This window comes from Microcaecilia unicolor, chromosome 6, assembly GCF_901765095.1.
Source record: "Microcaecilia unicolor chromosome 6, aMicUni1.1, whole genome shotgun sequence".
NCBI classification, from domain to species: Eukaryota; Metazoa; Chordata; class Amphibia; order Gymnophiona; family Siphonopidae; genus Microcaecilia; species Microcaecilia unicolor.
In genome coordinates, this window is record NC_044036.1 from 319,259,260 (window position 1) to 319,282,487 (window position 23,228).

A 23,228-nucleotide genomic window follows, 5' to 3' on the forward strand; every position below is an offset into this window, starting at 1 on the left:
TGTGCTGCGTTCCGGCGGTTTGAATTGAATAGTGAAGCCAGGTACCCGGGCCAGGTGGAGGGTGGGTGGCGGCAGCGACTCCGGGTGGGTGGGGGGAGCGGTAGCGGCAACCCTGGGGGGGGTGGGGGAGTGGTGGTGACGGCGGTTCCCTCACTCGCAGGTGTACAGGTTCCCTCTCTGTCACGCCCCCGTCATCACGTATTGACGCGGGGGTGGGACAGAGAAAGTCCCTACTGCGCATTTGCGAGTGAGTATGCCTCTTGCCATTTATATGTTTGATTGGGATTTATTAGCCACCTTTATGAAGAGATTCACCTAAGGCGGTGTACAGCGTAGAGCTCGCGAAGGAACACAAGGTATTATACAGCGAGATTTTTTTTTACTTCAACAATATTTATTTCTAAAGAAGAAACAAGAAGATTTAAGAATTGAAGAAATTCAGAGTATGAATAGTGTTGAAACCGTATAGGAATGAGTGTCCACAGGATAGAAATGAGAGAAAACAAACAAGGGGACCCACAGGGAATGAATGGGTAGAGAAACTTAGGATGGTAGCTGCTATGGAAAAGATGACAGATAGACGTAGAGGGCGCTTCAATCCCACAGCAGAAGAATGGATACATCTGGAGGTAATTCTGGTTGGAAACTCAGTGACTAGGCTTGGATAAACCAAAGAATAAAAGGCGGGGAAGGGGGGGGGAGGAGGAGGAGGGGGGAGTGGGGAGAGGATGGGGGGATGGAGGGGGGTGGTAGGGACAAGGGGAGAAAAATGGTTTGTGGACAATGTTTGACTACTTGTAGTTTGGAATGTTTTGGGAGTCTGAGGCTCCAGAATGTTGTTATATTGATTGATTAATAAAAAATTTATAAATAATAAAAAAAAAGAAATGAGAGAAAAAATCTATACTCATCCTATGGTAAGCATGCTACAAATGCGAAAGGGTACAATTACACTACATGTCATGAAACAGTATATATATATATATATATATATATATATATATATGCAATATGAAATCAGTTTTCAAGGAAATCCTTAATGAGCTTCCATATGGCTTGAGTTTTCCTAGATTATTTTTGAGAGCTATTTATATATAGTACAGACATCATGCCACCATAATTGCACGTTAAGATCCGAAGCATTTTTCCAAGAGCTCAGTATATACTTAAGAGCTATAGCAGTCATAATCCCAATTAAAGGGAAATGGGACTTGATATACTACCTTTCTGAGGTTTTTGCAACTACATTCAAAGCGATTTACATATATTTTGTACCAGGGGCAATGGAGGGTTAAGTGACGTAACCAGAGTCACAAGGAGCTGCAGTGGGAATTGAACTCAGTTCCCCAGGATCAAAGTCCACTACACTAACCACTAGGCTACTCCTCCACTATCAACATTCCATGTAGAAGCCTGCCCTTGCAGATCAGCAATGCGGTCGCGCAGGCTTCTGTTTCTGTGAGTCTGACGTACGCGCAAGGGCGTCAGACTCACAGAAACAGAAGCCTGCAAGGGCAGGCTTCTACATGGAATGTTGCTAGTGGAATAGCAACATTCCATGTAGAATCTCAAATAGTAGCAACAGAATTTCAATAGTAGCAACATTCCATCTAGAATCTCCAATAGGGAAAGGGAAATGGGACTTGATATACCACCTTTCTGAGGTTTTTGCAACTACATTCAAAGCAGTTTACATATATTCAGGTACTTATTTTGTACCAGGGGCAATGGAGGGTTAAGTGACTTGCCCAGAGTCACAAGGAGCTGCAGTGGGAATTGAACTCAGTTCCCCAGGATCAAAGTCCACTGTACTAACCACTAGGATACTCCTCCACTCTAGCAATGTGGTATTGTGTTGTCAAATGTAAAGATATTAAATAAGGCTGAACATTTAGTGTGTTAATAACGCAATTAACGCGTTAAATGTTTAACGAGAATTTAAATTTTTAATGCGAGTAAAATGGTGCCTCTCCCCCACCCGCAAACAACAAACATCTAGCATTGCTTTACCTCTTCAGCACTCCAGCATCCCCCTTTTCTCTGTGGCTCCTTTTTCCCCGCTCCTTATGGCTGCTGCACTGAAGGCACGCTTCTGTGACTCACCCGGCCCCAAACCTCTCTCTTCCTGTTACAGAGGCTTTTGGTTGAGTGAGAGCAGTGTGCTTTCAGTGGAGTGGCCATGAGGAGCAGGGTTAAAGAAGCCGCAGAAAAGGTAAGAACTGGGTGCTGCCAGAAAAAAAGGAAGAGAGAAGGATGCATTGGGGGAGGGGTTCAGCAAGAAAAAGATGTGCCTGGGGGGGGCGGTGAAAAAAAGATCCTGGGGGGGGGGGGGGGGGGTCACGAGAGAAAGATGTGCCAGTGAGAGGGGTTGTTGGGAGAAAGCATTAAAAAATACAGCCTTGGGTGAAACAAAATATCTTCAGTCAGTTGACTAGTCACTTTGAGCTTTTCAATTCCAATCCTGTTCTCCCACCCCCTGCTCCCGCACCACCCCACCCAAAGCCTGGCTGTTAAAGCCAAACACTAGCAACCCTCCTACTCTAGTAGTCAGTCTGTCATGTTACAACTCACTTCCAGCTATAAACTGCATGCCTAGAACATTTGAGAAGAGGGATACCAACATGCAGAAAACAAAATTAGCTGTAAGCCCCCTTTGTGATCTACTTCAAAAAAGTAGAAAGAAAAATGTTTTAAAAATTAATTATAAATAGGAATTTTCTTGTTGTCTTCTTTGTAGCAGGTTTTCAATAAAAGCCCCTTCAATTGATTCTGTTTATTGAAATTCACATTTCCACAGTCCAGAGGACATTTTTTTAAGCAGTAGTAAAATGATCCAAAGCATTAGAAATAGGGACCGTACTTTCCCCTGCAAATGAGTGTAATCTTTTCTTTTCCAAATCCCCTTGCAGCTAACCCTTGACTTGTTAGCTCTGCCATGTCCTCCTCCTACTCAGCGTCACAAAATGAAGTCCAGTGTGCAGTTTACCCAGTTGCAAAATCTGTGGAGCACAGGGCCTCAGCAAAGAGATCTTTCTCTCTCTTCTCCCTGGTTAAGACTGGGGAAAAAAACAGTACATCCTAGATGAATTGAGCTCCTGGGCCAATCAGAGAACAGACCAACAAGTTTTCAAAAGTAGACTGCATCTTACTTCCTATCTGTGACACACTAAAGAAGGAACAGTCATTCCTCTGTAACAGCTTTAAAGTAAGGAAGCACCACCTGCTGGCCAATAGGAGAAATACACTTAAAGAATTAAGGCAGTTTTACAGGCTTAAAAACCCACTGTTTTATCACATCCTTGGATAAGGATTTGTACGTTAGAAGTTGAATCTTGAACCTTAATCTATAAAACACTGGATTGCAATGCCCTGCTATTAATAAAGAGGTTAAATGATCATATTTCTATTTTTTGTTGTTGTTTTTTTTTTTTTTTAATAAAGTAACCAAACAGCCATGTTATGAAGAAGTTGGAGCTTTTTTTTATGGAGGAAAATTCAAGACCATTGTAAACTGAATTGTGATAGGCTATGCGTATATCATTAATTCAGGAATAAGTGTTCACCAATTTTTAATATGTGTGTAAGCTCAAATGTGGTCACCAGGAATCAGTTTGACTTTAGAAGTTCCAGTCATACATCAGAAGTTTGCTCTGTGCATGGAAGGATATGTTAGAGCTGCCTTCTGAAGGAGTTTTAAACAAACTTGACACCAAGATGCAGTAAGGTTTAGACACCCAAGCTTATAAGAATCTGACTCAGAATACTGTGTCTGGGCAGATGCTAGGGATTTTGAGAATTGGTCTTACAAGATCAGAAACCTGTTCACTGCTGGTGCTGTTACTCTGCTTCCACAGTTGTTAGGGGGTTCTGAGCTCCTGTGTTGATTGACAGCCATTATAAATCTTCCAGCATCATTTTATAGCAAAGAGCCAGCTTGTATGAGAAGGAGTTCAATTTCATTGTTGGTCTTCAGTTGCAAGGCATATTTCTATGTGCAAATTGCTTATGCTTGATTTTCAGATTGTTTTTGGCATATTGGTTCAGCAGTTTCCATTATGAATTAATGGCCTGTGGTGATGGTGATTATTGATGCTTGTCTGTTTGTGAGTTTTTAGCCCACATGGTAACAAAGAGGGAACACCCTCCCCTCATAACACACACACATGTGCACATAGCCAAGTGTTCTAATGAGTAGAGATAGGTCTCCCCGATTCAAGCAATGATTAGGAATTCACACCTGGTTTTATCCCCTCCAGCGGAAAATAGTCTCCGACAATACCATCCAGTCTTGCAGAGGAAGGAAAGATTGATTTCGGCTCTTGGCTCAAGTTGTGCACACATACCCAAAGTACAGAATAATCCCATCCTTCCTCTGGCATGGTGGCATGCAGTGTTATATTTATTTGTGGTCATTTACAGGTGAGATGCATTACGTTCCTGCAGTGCATCAGAAATATTTGGTGCTGAGAAGGGAGAGTCGTCCATTCCCACAGGGCAGAATGAAATGTAGCAATGCTGCAAAATTAAAAGAAGGTCCCCCTCCTCCATCTTCCTTATAATTTTCCCTGGAGTTGCTCTCTGTATACAGAGCCTGTAACTTTCTGATGGGTTCACCCAACCAACGGCCTCTCTCTTGGCCTCCCTTCACCCAGCTGGCTGATTTATGCCTGCTGGTTAAGACAGAATTTCACCAGAGTGATTTAGAAGGGTTCCCTGTTCCAGTTTAATAAAAGCTAATATCTGAGGAGGAAAAATAACAAACCACTGGAATGTGGTTGTGTGTAAGGAATTACTGAATAGCTTACCCTGATGAGGGGAGGTTGGACAACAAGGAACTTGCTGGAATTAAGTGATGTTTTCAATCTTGTGGATTAAATAGTGAGAGCTTTGCTCTTGGGGATCAGACTGATAGGTACAAAATAAATTCCTATATATAATAACCAATTTGATTGTAACCACAGAAAGGCAGTACATAAAATCCCATCCCCTTTCCTCCTTTTCCCCTAAGATTTTGGTCCAGGTGATTGAGCAGTCAGTCTCCCAGTTTCAAGTATCATTCTAGGAAAGACTACATTTGGGGACAATGAAAAAGAGATCTTACAGATTCAGTAAGTGATTCTCTGTGATGGAGCTGAGCACTGTACATTTGACCTTTAGATTGTAAGCTCCTTTGAGCAGGGACTGTCCTTCTATGTTAAATTGTACAGCACTGCGTAACCCTAGTAGCGCTTTAGAAATGTCAAGTAGTAGTAGTAGTAGTAGCACAGAACATCCAGTCTTGGTGGCTGAGTAGAGCATCCTGGTCATGGAATTGACCAGGGAGGATCTTGGTCTTCATGGTTGAGTACACAGAGTCCTGATCATAGAATTGGCCAGGGAGGATCTTGATCTTCATGGTTGAGTAGAGAGTCATAATTGAACAAGGAGGTTTTTAGTCTTGGTGTTTGACTAGAGAGTCCTGGTCATGGAATTGAGCAGGGAGGATGTTGGTCTTGGTGGTTGATAAGAGAGTCATGATCATGGATCTGAATAGGGAGATTCTTGTCTTGGTGGTTCACCAAAAAGAGTCCTGGCCTTGATCTCTGAGTTCAGTATTATTGAGCAATGATTTTATATTTGGACCCAGTCAGGGAACATTGATATTCCTGGAATAATAGAGTGAGGTTCTTTGTTGTAGGATTTGATAGGAATTAGCTTGGACTTTGATCCAAAAAAGTAAATATCCCTGTATAATTACTCTGCTTTCTGGCCTGGTTGTGGGTGTGTGAATGTGGGTTGGTGGGGGGTTAAGGGCAAATTTTGGTATAGTCCTATTTTGAGAAATTAAATTTATACAGCCAACACAGCATTATTTGACAAAACAATTGATGAATTGGTCAATATGATTCAATCACTTCTGGCAAACATTGTGATGGGTGGCTGATAAATTACCACAAAATAGAAAATGACCCTGTATGTGGACTGTTCTACTGGAACATTCAACCCTTTCACTATTCATTCTGTGTAGACATTAACTAAATAGCATGTCTGCAATAAAATATATGCAAAGATTATTATATATTCCATTAAAAAATACTATTGATCTGCAAGGAGGAGAACTTTGTTTTACAAGATACAGCTCAAGCCAACCATAGCTGTCACACATCAAATGACCAAGTACTCTTCTGTTCTAGTTCTTAGAGCAAAAAGATGCCAGATCATAATAAATTGGGCAGGGGGAGGGGGCAGCATCATAAAATCAATGTGTAAAACTAAGACACATTACTGTTTTTTTTGTAAAAGAGATTAAATTTTTGTCTGTCTTCAGGGGGAATGTTGAGCCAGCCCTGCCAGCTCTGAAATGGTAATGACTCTGTGGAAAGGTCAGAGATACCAGATGAATGAAGTCCAGCTAGGTCCATGGGGCAGACAAACTCTTAGGCTGTGACGTTTGCATCAGAAACCAGCTCTTTCTGCTCTTGCTAACAGGGTCAGTGTAAGGGATTAGGCATCCTAGATGAGCCTTCAGACTTGTGCCTGCTCCCCCGCCCCTCCCTATCAAGAAACTTTAGGACCTTAAGACTCCCCAGAGGTTTTGACAATTAACCTCAACAATCATAATCCCACCACGACACACATGCATGTAATTTCCAACCTCCCTGTGGGATACTCTTTGCCGCCCCTCAAAAGCTGCCACCCTAGGCGACTGCCTAGTTTATCCAGTGGTTGAGCTGGCTCTGGTTGCTAACAATGGGGCCCCTTTTACTAAGACATGTAGGCGCCTAAACACTTACAATGCGCATAAAATTAGAACTACCGCCCGGCTACCGCATTCCCCGCGCACGGTAGTTCTAATTTTGACACAGGTTTCAAAATGCGTGCCAGAAAATAATTTCTATTTTCTACTGCGCGGCACTAACCGAGTGGTAATCGGCAGTGTACGTGCGCTGACGATTACCGCCCGGTTAACGTGTGAGACCTTACCACTAATTCAATGGGAGGCGGTAAGGTCTCAGGCTCAAAATGGACGTGCACTGACTATTATTTTGCCACACATCTATTTTCGGCAAAAAAAGCGTCTTTTTTGCAGGCGCGCTGAAATACATGAGCCTAAACTAGCGCAGGCCATTTTTCGACATGCCTTAGTAAAAGGATCCCAATGGGTCTGATGTGTCGAGGCTTTCCCCATTCTGGGTCTGTGGGGGTTAAAAATGCTGAATTCTTCATTGTTTTATGCCCAATTTAAGCCTGCAGGAAAGCAGGTTATAAATTGAAAAAGTAAATTCAGAACCAATGTTTTCACTTTACTAAATAGACTTAACAGAGGCAGGATGTGAAAGAAATTTATAGATACCAATATATTGGTAGTCATTTTAGAATCCTCGACACGTATAAAAAGCAACATTTACATTTGCAAATTGACTATGCATGTAAATAGTCATTTCAGAAAGCTGCTATCTAGGCATAGAGGTGCTGAGGTACTGAGATTTAAAGAGGGAGTGTTACAGGCACGGTTTGGGTGGACCAAAATACTATGGACGCAATTCTATAAGTGGGCACCTCCATTTCAATGCCCTGATACTGCGCAATGAGACTCATAGAGGGGCATAATCGAACGGGGGCGCCCATCTATAAGGGCGCCCATCTCCGGGGCCAGCCCCGGGAAGGGGCGGAGCCAACTGTATAATCAAACAAGATGGGCATCCATCTTTCGTTTCAATAATACGGTTGGGACCGGCCAAATCTCAACATTAGGGTCAACCTTAGAGATGGTCGACCTAAATGTTGAGATCGCCAGACTTAGAGATGGGCGGCCTCGGTTTTCGCCGATAATGGAAACCAAGGCCGGCCATCTCAAAACCGGCCAAATCCAAGCCATTTGGTCATGGGAGGAGCCAGCATTTGTAGTGCACTGGTCCCCCTCACATGCCAGGACACCAACCGGGCACCCTAGGGGGCACTGCAGTGGACTTCATTAATTTCTCCCAGGTACATAGCTCCCTTCCCTTGGGTGCTGAGCCCCCCAAATCCCCCCAAAACCCACTCCCCACAACTGTACACCACTACCATAGCCCTTATGGGTGAAGGGGCACCTACATGTGGGTACAGTGGGTTTCGGGTGGGTTTTGGAGGGCTCCCTTTTACCACCACAAGTGTAACAGGTGGGGGGGACTTGGGTCCGCCTATCTGAAGTGCACTGCACCCACTAAAACTGCTCCAGGGACCTGCATACTGCTGTCATGGAGCTGAGTATGACATTTCAAGCTGGCATAGAGGCTGGCAAAAAATGTTTGTAATTTTTTTTTAGGGTGGGAGGGGGTTGGTGACCACTGGGGGAGTATGGGGAGGTCATCCCCGATTCCCTCGGGTGGTCATCTGGTCAGTTTGGGCATCTTTTTCAGACTTGGTCCTGAAAATAAATGGCCCAAGTAAAGTCGGCCAAATGCTCGTCAGGGCCGCCCTTCTTTTTTCCATTATCAGCCGAAGGAGCCCATGTGTTAACCACACCCCCGTTACACCTTTGCTTTGCCTCCAACACGCCCCCTTAAACTTTCCCCGCTCTTGTGACGGACTGCAGTTGAGGGCGGCCAAAATCGTCTTTCCATTATACCGATTTGGCTGCCATTAGGAGAAGGGCGCCCATCTCCTGATTTGTGTCGGAAGATGGGTGTCCTTCTCCTTTGAAAATAAGCAGGATAGTAACATAGTAGATGATGGCAGATAATGACCTGTATGGTCCATCCAGTCTTCCCAACAAGATAAATTCATAGCATAAGGTATGATGCAATACTACATATTTATACTTGATCTTGATTTGTCCTTGCCATTTTCAGGGCAAAAACCGTACAAGTCTGCTCGGCACTGGCCTTGTTCTCCAACTTCTGAAGTTGTAATCAAAGCCCCACTCCAGCCCATCCAAATCTGTCCAGCCACGATTAGGGCACAGACCGTAGAAGTCTGCCCAGCACTGGCTATGCTTCCCAATTACTGGTGTTGCTACCTAATCACTGCTAAACATCTATTCTATAATGTCATCTGGACACCCAGATTGCATTATAGAATACTAGTATAAAAGGCCCGTTTCGTAAACAAATGAAACGGGCGCTAGCAAGGCTATAGAGAGAGTGAGAGTGTGTATATGTATGTGTGTATGTGTGTGTGTGTGTGACACAGAGAAAGTGTGTGTGTGTGTCTCTGTGTGAAAGAGAGTGTGCACAGGTAGGGTGAAAATGAAGAGACAGCAGTGAAATTTTACATAGGACAGCTGAACCATTTGAGGCGTGTTTGTGTGTCTGTGTGAGAGAGTGTGTATATGTGTGTGGGTGTGTGTGTGTGTGAGATAGAGACAGTGTAAGTGTGTGTGTGTGCGTCTGTGTGAAAGAGAGTGTGAAAGGGTAGGGTCAAAATGAAGAGACAGCATTATAATTGTACATAGCACAGCACAAACATTTGAGGCAGTTCTTGCCTTATCTCCCCTGCCGCCTCCTCCATACCCAACGATTCGTTCCTTGTCTTCCATCCCCTCTGTGTCCCGTGTGTATGTGTGTGAGAGAGAGAGGTGCTAGCAGTCCCTGTGATAGTGGCAGGTCAGTTGCTCATTATTGCCAGTTAAGAGTGAGAGTGTGTGTGTATGTGCTGGTTTTTTTCCTTCCCTCATATGCCCTCCGTGTCCGTTGTTTGTGTGGAGAGCAGAGATCTATATGGTCCTTTTAGCGTTGCTGTTGACGTCGCATAGCAACTGTGTGCTGCTGGTTTTCATTGTTCCGCGATGTGTCTTATGTCATGTTCCGTCGCTTAGTTACTGGTTCGCGATGCGATTGGTTGAATGTCATTGGTCCGCCCTCGAAGTCATGACGTTTTATGTGGGGGTGGGGCCAACACTCATGGGCGAATTCCTGGTTTCACCACCATGCATTTAGAACGTTGAGACTTGTGGAGGCTTCAGAATGTTGGAGGTGCGTTTTATATAGAGAGATTAGCGTAACCTGGTGTCAGTGTTTCTCACATTTATGCACCTGTAACTTCATCAGCCATTGGCCCGTTATAACTTTGTCATGTAAATGCAGCAGGGATGTGCGTAACTGACAGTATTCTGTAACTTATGCGTATAAGTGGGAGCCCCGCCCATGCCCCGCCCTTATTCCACCTATGTACATGCCTCCTTGCATTTATGCACTGTGCCACTTACCCACACCATCATAACTTAGACTATAGGCACCCTGTTGACACTTTTGCAGGTAAGTGTACACATGCGCATAACTTCGAGCATTCTTTACACTGATGAGGCAAAGAATGCATAAATACGGGCTCCCAGTTACAGAACTGTCCTTTATCCCTTAGATTCTGTATAGGTCACCCAGTTGGACGTGCAAATTCGGGCGTGGATCACAGATTTCAGCATAAACTAATTAGCTAATTAGGTGCTAACAAGTCAATAATTGTCACTAACAAGCAGTAATTAGGAGTTACGTGTGGATCCGCCCTATGCCTTAGTCTATAACACGCACACCTAAATTTCATAGCACACAACTCCAAAGGGGGAGGGGCACGGGCCGGTCAGAGGCGTTCCTAGAATTTAGACGCGATGTTATAGAATACCTGAATTTCTATGCCTAATGGCCATTATTGTGTGCAGGAACTTACTCCAGCTTTTGGCAGGCATAAGTGCTTGCGCCCAAGGTTAGGCGTGAAATGCACGCTAAGCTAGTACTCTGTAAATGGTGCTCTGCTCAGCGTGTTCTTTACAGAATACTAGCGTAGAGCGGATCATCCCAGAATCTAACTGAAGACCTCATTTATTGAATTCCCCCCTATATTTATGTATTTCTTTGTTGCATTTGTATCCCACATTTTCCCACCTATTTGCAGGCTCAATGTGGCTTACATAGTACAGTAGTGGCAGTCGCCAATACCAGCATGAACAAATACAAAGTGAGGTTATGACAGAAGATTGATAGACACATTGGGGGTCATAAGGGGAAGAGTAGGTTGTGTCCAGTACGAGCATTTATATTATTGTGTTGCAGGGTTAAGGCATTTAGGTAGGGTCGTTTGAGTATGCCTTTTTGAACAGGTTAGTCTTTTGGAGTTTCCAGAAGATTAGGTGGTCGTATGTTGTTTTCACGACGGTCGGTAGTGCATTCCATAGAGAAGCTGGATGCATAGGTTAATTTGTATTTGAGTCCTTTGCAGCTTGGGTGGTGGAGATTTAGGTATGTTCGTGTTGATTTTGTTGTGTTTCTGGTTGGTAGGTCTATAAGGTCTGTCATGTATCCCGGGGCATTGCCGTCACTGATCTTGTGAACCAGGGTGCAGATTTTGAACGCAATACATTCTTTGATTGGGAGCCAGTGTAGTTTTTCTCGTAAAGGTTTGGCACTTTCGAATCTTGTTTTTCCGAATATAAGCCTGGCTGCTGTGTTTTGAGCAGTTTGGAGTTTCTTTATGATTTGTTCTTTACATCCCGCATAGATTCTGTTGCAGTAATCTAGGGGTAAATTCTATATATCATACCAAAAAAATTGATGCCAAAAGAGTACTAGTCCACAAAATGCACTTAAAGAAAGGCATGGTTTGTAGAATAATGCTTATGCCTGGGAATTGTGCCTAACGTTAGGCACGGCCTTTGCACCAACTTAAACGTGTTGGAAATACCCATGCAAAATTTAGGTGAGGATGACCTTATTCTCAAACTAGGCATATACCTTAAAGGGATGGCCCTGATCCTCCCATGACCCTCCCTTTTCCACACACCCTTTATTGACTTGTGCATACAATTTAGGTGCAGATCCTGTGCCTAAATTTACATGCATACATTTCAATTAAATCTAATTAGTGCCAATAATTGCTTGTTAAAAAGCCAATTATCAGCACTAATTAGATTGTTATTCAATTAAATTGCACAAACCAACTGGGTGCATGCCCAAATTTGCATGCCCAATTTTTAGCAACTGTTATAGAATTACGGGCTAGATGTGTATATTTCCCATTTTACAATGACAATTCATGTATATTTCAATTTAATATACCAATCAACCTTTGCACCTGCTCGAAAGCAAAGACGAAAGTGATCATTTCGGCCAGGGCTTAATACGACGGATTGACAGGGTTAATGTCTTCAATCCACTGAGTATTAATTTGGCTTTAAAATACAAAAAAAAAAGATCATTCCCTTGTTCACTGATGTCATTTATATGTGTATTTTATTCTTAACTGGGCCACTATATATATACAATCCAATTTATTACTCAGGAACCTTTATACATTACCAGAATGTATTCTTCCTCACCGTGTATGTATACACATGGTATATATATATATATATATATATATATATATATATATATATATATATATATATATATATACTAGGAATAAATGCCCGTTTCTGAGGGCAATGAAACGGGCGCTAGCAAGGGGCCCCCTCCCTCCGAGCTACTTGCCTTGTTCGGTGTTGGCGTCGCTGTGTGTGGGTAGGGTTTTGTTTTTTTTTTTGTTTGCTGCACCTCCGTGGCCGTGCCTGTGGCATTTCGGTTTCGGGCCTCGAGTGTTATAGCTCTGCCCTCGATGTCATGACGTTTTGACGCGAGGGCGGTGCAGACACTCCAGGGCACACCGGATATCTCGGGCGCCTCAACTTCCGTGGAGGCTTCAGAACGTTGGGGTTGCCTTTTTTATATATATATATATATATATATATATATATACCATGCTCTGTTCTATATATATCATATTCCATGTATGTTATAATGTATGTATCCACCTTAACGTAAGACCATTTCTAAATCTGTTACCCGGAAATGGCAACCGCCATTACTGCAAATGTAAGCCACATTGAGCCTGCAAATTGGTGGGAAAATGTGGGATACAAATGCTACAATATGTACAGTGCCGGCATTTATACGTGGCAGCTGCCAAATGATGTTGCTCCCTTATTTTTCTCATTGGATGCGCTGGTATAATACACGTGTATTTGTTGGCATTCTTATATGTATTTTACAAAAGGCTTCGCATTTGGCAGAGCCTTTGGTTAAACACTGAGGAAATGTGACTTGGACATCCCATATCCCACCTTCAACCTTTATGCAAAATAGAGTTTATTGTGTTTCTTCAGAGTGTGCACTGGTTTTTAATTTCCTAGGTGTATCTTCATCTGTGTGCTTTATGAGCCCTGATCATTCCTGTCGGTCAATTCTTGGCCACGTGTAACATTCATTAAATATCGAGACATACTGTATTTTTGCCATCCGGGATCTATAATATGTTAATTAATGGCACATTTCTGTACTCCTTTCATTGTTATGTACTATGTTGTTCTGTTTTGTTTTAAAGAAATCGCTCTGGTGATAAAACTAACCGTGAAAATGAAGCCTTGTTCCAGGGGATCAGGTTTGTGATTAAAAAGGCTTGTTTATACATTTAATTACTGTACAATGAAGATAAGTAAGATAGGATGCTCCAGATGTGCTTCTTCCATACCCAATACCATTAATCATCTGACTTTCCTACGTATAACTGCAAGAAGAACCCAGCTTGAACTTTCCATTCCACTCTCCCCATGCAGTGACACAGCATAAAAAATGTTTTTAACTTGAATACTAACCAGCTTATAATTGAAAAAGAAAAACGCCTATATTGCGACCCAAATCGGGAGATAGACGTTTATCTCACATAAACAAATAAATCGGTATAATGGAAAGGCGATTTTGGACGTTTTCAACTGCACTCCATCGCGGAAGCGTACAAAGTTGACGGGGGCGTGTCGGAGGCGTGGCGAAGGTGGAACTGGGGCGTGGTTATCGGCCGAGGAGAGATGGGCGCCTTTCGCCGATAATGGAAAAAAAGTATGCGTTTGTAGCTAGAATTTAGGGCACTTTTCCTGGACCCTGTTTTTTCAGGAATAAGGCCCCAAAAAGTGCCCTAAATGACCAGATTACCCCCAGAGGGAATCGGGGATGACCTCCCCTGACTCCCCCAGTGGTCACTAACCCCCTCCCACCACAAAAAATGATGTTTTACAACTTTTTATTTTCACCCTCAAATGTCATACCCACCTCCCTGGCAGCAGTATGTAGGTCCCTGGAGCAGTTGTTAGGGGGTGCAGTGGACTTCAGGCAGGTGGACCCAGGCCCATCCCCCCCCTACCTGTTACAATTGTGCTGCTTAATACTTAGTTGTCCAACCCCCCCAAACCCACTGTACCCACATGTAGGTGCCCCCCTTCATCCCTTAGGGCTATAATAATGCTGTAGACTTGTGGGCAGTGGGTTTTGAGGGGGATTTGGGGGGCTCAATACACAAGGGAAGGGTGCTATGCACCTGGGAGCTCATTTACCTTTTTTTTTTGTTTTTGTAAAAGTGCCCCCTAGGGTGCCCGGTTGGTGTCTTGGCATGTGAGGGGGACCAGTGCACTATGAATCCTGGCCCCTCCCACGAACAAATGCCTTGGATTTATTCGTTTTTGAGCTGGGCGCTTTCATTTTCCATTATCACTGAAAAAGAAAAACGCCCAGCTCACAAATTGTCGAATAAAACATGGACATCTATTTTTTTCGAAAATACGGTTCGGTCCGCCCCTTCACGGACCTGTTCTTGGAGATAAACGCCCATGGAGATAGATGTTTTCGTTCAATTGTGCCCCTCCATGTGTATCCTGAATGTCAGAGCCGATACACTTGAGCAATGACAGAAGGTCTTGCTTTGGGGCAAGAACTTTTTCTGTTCCTACAATAGTAACATAGTAGATGATGGCAGAAAAAGACCTGCACGGTCCATCCAGTCTGCCCAAGAAGATAAATTCATATGTGCTACTTTTTTATTTGCACTGTCCTCTTCAGTGCACAGACCGTATAAGTCTGGCCAGCCCTATCCCCGCCTCCCATCCACCAACCCCGCCTCCCAACCACCAGCTCTGGCACAGACCCTATAAGTCTGCCCAGCACTATCCCTGCCTCCCACCACCGGCTCTGGCACAGACTGTATAAGTCTGCCCAGCACTATCCCCGCCGCCCAACCACCAGCCCCGGCACAGACCGTATAAGTCTGCCCAGCACTAGTCCCGCCTCCCAACCACCAGCCCCAGCACAGACCGTATATGTCTGCCCAGCACTAGCCCCGCCTCCCAACCACCAGCTCTGCCACCCATTCTAAGCTAAGCTCCTGAGGATCCCTTCCTTCTGCACAGGATTCCTTTATGTTTATCCCACGCATGTTTGAATTCCGTTACCGTTTTCATCTCCACCACCTCCCGCAGGAGGGCATTCCAAGCATCCACCACCCTCTCCGTGAAAAAATACTTCCTGACATTCTTCTTGAGTCTGCCCCCCTTCAATCTCATTTCATGCCCTCTCGTTCTACTGCCTTCCCATGTCCGGAAAAGGTTTGTTTGCGGATTAATACCTTTCAAATATTTGAACGTCTGTATCATATCACCCCTGTTCCTCCTTTCCTCCAGGTTCAGATCCTTTTTCATGTTTTCCACTCCCTCCGGGGTGTCCACTGTGTTACAAATCTTAGTATCATCCACAAATAGGCAAACTTTACCTTCTAACCCTTCGGCAATGTCATTCACAAATATATTGAACAGAATTGGCCCCAGCACCGATCCCTGAGGCACTCCACTATTCACCTTTCCCTCCTCCGAGCGAACTCCATTCACCACCACCCTCTGGCGCCTGTCCATCAACCAGTTCCTAATCCAGTTCACCACTTTGGGTCCTATCTTCAGCCCATCCAGTTTATTTAAGAGCCTCCTGTGGGGAACCGTGTCAAAAGCCTTGCTGAAATCTAAGTAGATTACGTCTATAGCACGTCCACGGTTCAATTCTCCAGTCACCCAATCAAAGAATTCAATGAGATTCGTTTGGCACGATTTCCCTTTGGTAAAACCATGTTGTCTCGGATCTTGGAAGTCATTTTCTTCAAGGAAATTCACTATCCTTTCCTTCAGCATCGCTTCCATTACTTTTCCAATAATCGAAGTGAGGCTTACCGGCCTGTAGTTTCCAGCTTCTTCCCTATCACCACTTTTGTGAAGAGGGACCACCTCCGACGTTCTCCAATCCCTCGGAACCTCTCCCATTTCTAAGGATTTATTAAACAAATCTTTAAGAGGACCCGCCAGAACCTCTCTGAGCTCCCTCAATATCCTGGGGTGGATCCCATCCGGTCCCATGGCTTTGTCCATCTTTAGTTTTTCTAGTTGTTGATACACACTCTCTTCCGTGAACGGTGCTATATCCACTCCATTCTCAAATGAACTTTTGCCAGAAGAGACTCTGATTGTATCATTTCTGAAAGTCCCTGATCAATTTGTACCTCCTGCTGAGCTCAACCTGTGACTCAGAAGCCACGTGTGTTTCTTCAGCCCCTTGGTGTGGCTGTTTTGTGCCACGGAACCCAAGACATTTGATTGAGGCTCTTTAAAGACGGCTTCCTCTCTCACTGACTGACAGTGCATATGGAGCCTGCTCCCGGGGTTACAAGACAGCCTGGAACCGCTAACACAATGGTAAAATGACACGCTGAGTTCTCATACTCAGCGATCTTGAAGTGAATATGAGAGTACACCGTGCCATTTTACTATTCTGGTAGTGGTTCCAGGCTGTTTAGTAACTCCGGAAGCAGGCTCTGTATGCCTAAACGCCGTTATGGATTGGTGGGTGTCGGGTGTCTGAGATGAAGTCAGCGCTATATATTTCCTTATCAGCTAAGTAATCGTGGGGTCTTTTTACTAAGCCGCGTGTCTACGTGTGCTCAATGCATGCCAAAATGGAGTTACCGCCCAGCTACTGCGTGACTCTTGCAGTAATTTCATTGTTGGCACGCGTCCAATACGCGTGTTCGAAAAAAATAATTTTTATTTTTGGATGTGCGTATCGGACGCGCGCCAAGTGGCATTTGACGCGTGTAGGTCATTACTGCATGGTTACCTTGTGAGACTTTACTGCTAGGTCAATGGCTGGCGGTAACGTCTCAGACCCAAAATGGACGCGCGTCAATTTTGATTTTGCCGCACGTCCATTTTCAGGAAAATTTTTAAAAAGGCCATTTTTACAGGCCCGCTGAAAATGGATCGGCGTGCACCCAAAACCTGTGCCTACACTACTGCAAGCCATTTTCAGCGCATCTTAGTAAAAGGACCCTCGGGTTTGTTTCCTTTTATGTTTAATATTTTTTCAGTAATAGAAGACTTCAATAAAATGTTTGTGGCAGGATGGAGGTGGGAGTGACAGATGATTGAAATGTATATAAAAGGTTGTGGACGTGGGACAGCTGTGTGCTCTGAGAGCTCCATTGACCTAAAACTTATATGACCGATGTCCTCTCTCTCTGTGGTCTCTAACTTCTAGTTTGTAATTTATTTATTTATTTATTTATAGCATTTCTATCCCACATTTTCCCACCCAAGGGCAGGCCCAATGTGGCTTACAGTAAATTACAGAAATCATACATCAATTCTACAACAAACAGTCAATGACGTTGTAGTGAAAGAGGCTAGAGAGTAATAGCAAAGGTGGGGAAATGCGGAAAGAGAAATTGAATTCAATAGGAAGAGATGCGGGGCGGGTCTTGAGCGTAAGCTTTTCCAAATAAGAAGGTCTTAAGATATTTTTTGAAGGTCGGATGATCAGGGGTAATTTTCACAAATTTAGGTAGACCGTGCCACACTTGTGCGCCAGTATAGGAAAAGGTGGAGGCGTAGGTGGGTTTTATACTTGAGGCCACTGTAGATTGGGTAATGCAGATTTAAGTACAAGCGAGCTGATCTGTGAAGGTTTCGAGGTGGTAAGCTGACAAGGGTGTCCATATTCGTAAATGTGTTTTAGACAGCAGGACACTATAGCCTTCTGTTTGCCTATTCCTTATTTTTGGGGGCTTTTACTTAGTGTGGAAGTTGGTTTTCTCCTTTATTTCTTATGAGCTGCCCTGTATTGAAAAGGTTTTGGACACAGGTCCGAGGCTTTTGGGAGGAGCGACTGGGGCTTCGGATTTCAGGGACAGTTGAACAATTGCTTTTAGATATCCCGGGGTCCTTTAGAGGGCTGAATAAATTTGAAACAATATTGCTTAGAAAGATGAGTTTACTGGCCAGGAAATGTATATTACAGTACTGGACAATTAAAGATCCTCCAGCATATTGGCACTGGAGAAACCAATTGCACCAGCTGGCTTCTTGGGAGGCTAGAGAATCTCGGCTCTCAAAGAACAAGAGAGTCACGTTCTTGGCTGTTTGGGGTCCTTATTTGCGAAGTCTAAGCCATAAAGGTCGTAGTTTACTCTTAAATGAAGGATAATTCCATGGATTATACTGAATAGATCTCCAGGTCTGGGGGAGGGAGGGAGGGAGGGGGGAAGAAGAGGGGGGTTGGGGGGAGGGTGGGGGTTGGATAAGTTTAATCTGATGAGAGTAATAATAAACAGGTTGTATTTTAAAAAAAGCAAAAATGATACATGTTTATTGACTAATGATTGTATAATTAGTTTGAGGATTGATGAATGTTAAATGCAGAACCTTGTATGGCACCGTTTATGTTCTTGCAATTTCAATAAAAAACGTTTAAATATAAAATTCTGGAGGCTCTTCTGACCAATGATTGTTTCATACAACCCACTTCTCACGTTCACAACATTTGAGAATACGGTGCTTGAGGTCTTTTCCTCCAGTGTTTATCAATATTAAGCAAATGGCTTTTATTCCTGGCTTGTGCTGTATTTATATAGTTCATAGTTGTATTGCTGGGTTTATACATCTCTATTTTTGTGGAGTGATTAATAGGAGCCCCTAAGAGGGGAAGAAAGGGAGGTGCTGGAGCACTGGCAGACTACCATATAAGGAGCAGTATTTATTATAAGCAAACCCAGGTGAACTTTTCCTTTTTCACAACCATGGGGATGGAGGAGAGCAAACCTACTCTGAATAAGAAGCTATCCTGTGGGAGGGGTCTGTGACAGACTGAACTAACCAACTTTAGAAATGCTGGTTCAAAGCTAGTCTCAAGACCTAGGAGAGAAGGGAAATCGGACTTGATATACTGCCTTTCTGAGGTTTTTTTGCAACTTCATTCAAAGCAGTTTACATATATTCAGGTACTTAATTTGTACCAGGGGCAATGGAGGATTAAGTGCCCAGAGTCACAAGGAGCTGCAGTGGGAATTGAACTCAGTTCCCCAGGATCAAAATCCACTGCACTAACTACTAGGCTACACATCCAGAAGTTGGGGTGTGTAGTTGCAAAGACTGTTATGATATATGGTCCATTCTGACTATTGAACTGAGAAAATGAAAGTCCTTGGAAGGAATAAGTTGGGCTTGATTTGTTTGGGCTAAAAGAAATTAAATGGAGGACATAGGGGAGCTCATTTACATAAGTAATTTGCATAATATGAGCAGGACTTGTTTGCTCTGTTTGAGGCTCTCTTCTTTCTGAACAAGAAGCAAGGTTCAACATTTAAAGAGACTTTATACCTATGAGAGTCCTCTCCTGAGAAAGTTTAGAAAATACTTTGATTTGTTTATTTTTTGAAAATTTCACCCTGAGTGTAGTAGTTAGCAGTAAGAGGGACCCCCAGCTGAATGGGATTCTGGGAGATATATCAAAGGATAAGTTGCTTTAGATTTTTTTGGACTAGAGTCTTTTCTGGAACTCTTGAAGACAGTTTGCCCCAACCTGTTGAACTTGAATGTTTTGTGGGGAGGAGGGGATAGATATGTTGGGTTGCAAGTGGGAGTGCGGTGAGAATGAGTACGTTGGAAGTGTACATTCATGGAGTGTTTCTTTCCTGTTACAAATGGCATTATTTTTATTTTTACTATTCCTTTACTCACTGTTAGATTCATGGGGGGGGGGGATAGATATGTTGGGTTGCAAGTGGGAGTGTTGTGAGAATGAGTAGGTTGGGGGGGGGGATAGATATGTTGGGTTGCAAGTGGGAGTGTTGTGAGAATGAGTAGGTTGGAAGTGTAGATTCATGGAGTGTTTCTTTCCTGTTACAAATGGCATTATTTTTATTTTTACTCTTCCTTTACTCACTGTTTTTCTTTCTTGTCATAAATGGCGGGGTTTTCCCATTTTCTCAAATATTGTTAACCACCTACATTGGTATATGGGCTTATATCAAATTTTAAATAAACTTGGAAACTTGGGGAAATTCAATTATTCTCCACCCTACCCCCCTCACCCCACCCCATCTCTGAAGTTTGGCCAGTCTTTGCCTGGGGACCCCTGCCCACTGTTCAGTGCCTGTCTACTTCCTCTCTGATGGAGGATCCAGGGACTTACACCAGCTTTTCAGTGTTTGTCACTGCTGTTTGCAAGTGGAATGAAGCTGTATGCATCTGTTTGCATAAGCACAGATGCAAGGGACAGACAGACAGACAAGGATGAACCCTCCCCAATAGACACTATCACGTAAGTAAAAGGTATGCAAAAATGAGTATCTTAAAAAGCCTCAGAAATGTGTCCTTGATACATGCTAGCTATCCCATGTACACTCAAAATTTTATTTTCAAAAGCCATGAAGGAGATTTTCTATCTGGTTATGCTTATGATTTATTGAGTTTGACATTCCGCCATTCATTCTGTTGGCATAACAAAGTGGGTTACGATATAGAATCAATACACAAATATTTGAACAACAAATTTAACAGGAAAGGGAAACAGAAAGCTAGATAAAAACATACATCAAAACAATCATACAGCCAGCCTAAAGACCCACGCAGACAATGGGCTATTAAGTGCACACCTACTCCTTTTTCATTGCTTACATTAGAATTCAGGGTCAGAAGGGACACCCTCCAAGCTCGATCTGCTGGCCTCACTCTCCCTACAAGACCAGACCTGACGTGTAGACCCTGGAGCATTCCAGTATGATAGGTGTGGTTACATCAAGGTTGGACATGACCAGTCTATAGGATGGAAAAGGAAGCCTTTTTCTTGAACCATTATGGCAGTTTCCATGTTGACTAGTGTGGGAGTTGATGTCCACTAACAGTTAATATAGGTCCCATACTGACTGTTGCTGCCTGAGACTGTTCTGCTTTGGAGAATAATGCCATTTAGTAAACAGGAACCTTAGAATTGTAGAAAATCCCAGCCCCAAAGCACCAGGTTCTAACTGGGATGAAACCCCTGACTCATTCCATTTTGCATTATCCCTCACCGAAAAGGGCTTATTAAGTTTGTGCAGCTCCACGGGGGCTAATTTTTTGGGTAAACCACTTGTTATCCAATGTGACCAATTGTATTTGGATGAGCAGAATATAAATGTCTTAAATAAGTTATTGCAGTTGACGAATGGACACGGAAAACAAGCAGAAACAATGAGTTGACAGCGAGAGGTGATGCAGATATAGTGAGTGTAGAGACTTCCTGACCCTGGAGTCTGGAATAAACAAAAACCGAAGCAGAGAATCCGGTAAGAGCAGCAAAGGAGCCTGTGAGAAAGCACCAAGCTGGAGCAAAAAAATGGAAATACAGGGAGAAAGATAATGGGAAGATGAGACAGCTATACATAGAAGTGTGTGTGTGGATATATATAGCTATAAATCTATAAAAAGAGAGATTTAAAAATAGACCCACATCAACACAGAGAAAAAGCAGATGACGGGGGAGAAGGGAAAGACAGAGTGTCTCCGAGTGAAGAATTTCCAAGGACGTTCCGTTTCCAGTCTGGGTCTGGCTTCCACATACCCCGAGCAGGAGCCACCTGGACCCTAGCAGGAAAGTTAGAAGGCAAAGCTGAGCTTGGGCAGGGGGAGAGAGGGAGGTAGAGGTTTCTTCTTCTTCTTCTGTCGTGACAACACCAATCTTTAAATTAGATCTTGTTGTGACAGCTGTCCCCCCCCCCCCCCCCCCCTTGGATCCTCCGAAGGCGGATGGCGTTTCTAGACAGGGAGGAGGAGGAGAAGGGAAGAGGAAGGGGTCTTGGTGCTTCCAAAACTGCCACCTCCCCATCACTTCTCATCGACTCTTCTTCAAGCTCTCCCCCCCCCCCCCCCCCCCACACAAAATCTGTAATCAAGGAATGTTGGTAATTAAAAACGCTTTCTATAAATAGATAAAAACCTGGAACTAATGGTGACGTCTCTGGGATTGGATGTTCTGGGACCCCCCCCCCCCCTCCCTTCACTAAGGGGACGAGCCAAAACCTGCAGGAGTGCAGCGACTCTTCAGAGAACTCACAGTCCTTTCCCACCTGTCTGCCAACTGAGGAATTTTTGACTTTGCACAGTAAAAGAGGTTTCGTGTTTAACCTTCTATGTTGTTTTGTTTTTTGGGGGGGGGGGGGGGGGGGGAGGGCGGAAATATTTTCCTCCAAAATGAAGCAGAACAGCTGAGCTCTAAAATCTCTGGCGATAGTTTCACCTCGGGGGGTTCTGTGCCCTGCATGCTAAGCAGTCCGGACTTTACACCCCTCTGCAACATGGCATGAGATTCCAGCTACATCTGCACACTGGTGAGTAACAAAAGCCAGATAATTCAGTTGTGCCTCTTCCGTTTTTCTGTTTACCATCAGAACACGGCTTCAGACTCTTTGGCATTCTTGCATTTCTCTAGTTTGCACACAGACTTTTTCCGTTCTCTCCAAACCAGGTAACTTTCTTCGCATGAATACTGGTTAAAAAAAAAATAGTTCATCTTTGGAGGAAAAACCCCAGGAATCCAGCTTGCATTGATTTTGCTGGAAACGTGCATGTGATATGAAACCTGATGGCAGGATAAAAATAGTTTTCAGACTGTCTGTTGCTTTTCCCGTTGCCTAACGTGACTTGTTTGCTGTGCACATTTTTGTAGAAAGTTGCTTTTTATCTTTTCAATTTCTGCTGATTTCAAAGAAACAAAATGCCTTTTGCTTCATGGACCCTGGCTTAACTTACGTTCCTATGTTTTGGGCCAGATCTATGACTCTGACTGTGGAATTGTGTATCAGGGGCAGATTCAGGTTTGGGTCTGCTCTACCAGACCAGCAGGGCTTAGAGTTGATTTGCTCTAGTCTAGGGAAAGAGGGAGGATGACTGATGCCACTGCAGTGACCCCTACTGGTCAACACATAGTACTGAGAGGTTAGTCTGCTGCTAGCTATCATGGTTGACAAGGGCACCTAAGCTACCTGGGCATTCTGTGTGGGGTGAGGGCAGTTTAAAAATGGAGGAAAGAGCTTCTTTTTAGCATTCCTACTGACATGCTAGGTACAACATTTCATACTCTTCCCCCAATATTCTCTTCTCTCCCTTGTGTCTTTCCTTC

General features: G+C 43.7%; 1 protein-coding gene across 1 annotated transcript in view; it reads left to right on the plus strand.

Annotated features, from left to right (window-relative positions):
• Positions 1-548: 548 nt before the first annotated feature.
• Positions 549-23,228, plus strand: part of GRIN2C (glutamate ionotropic receptor NMDA type subunit 2C) — a 94,396-nt gene continuing 71,716 nt past the window's right edge. Inside the window, exon 1 of the mRNA XM_030206860.1 lies at positions 549-629. Coding sequence (XP_030062720.1) covers positions 549-629 — 81 coding nt within the window. The remainder of the gene's footprint in view (positions 630-23,228) is intronic.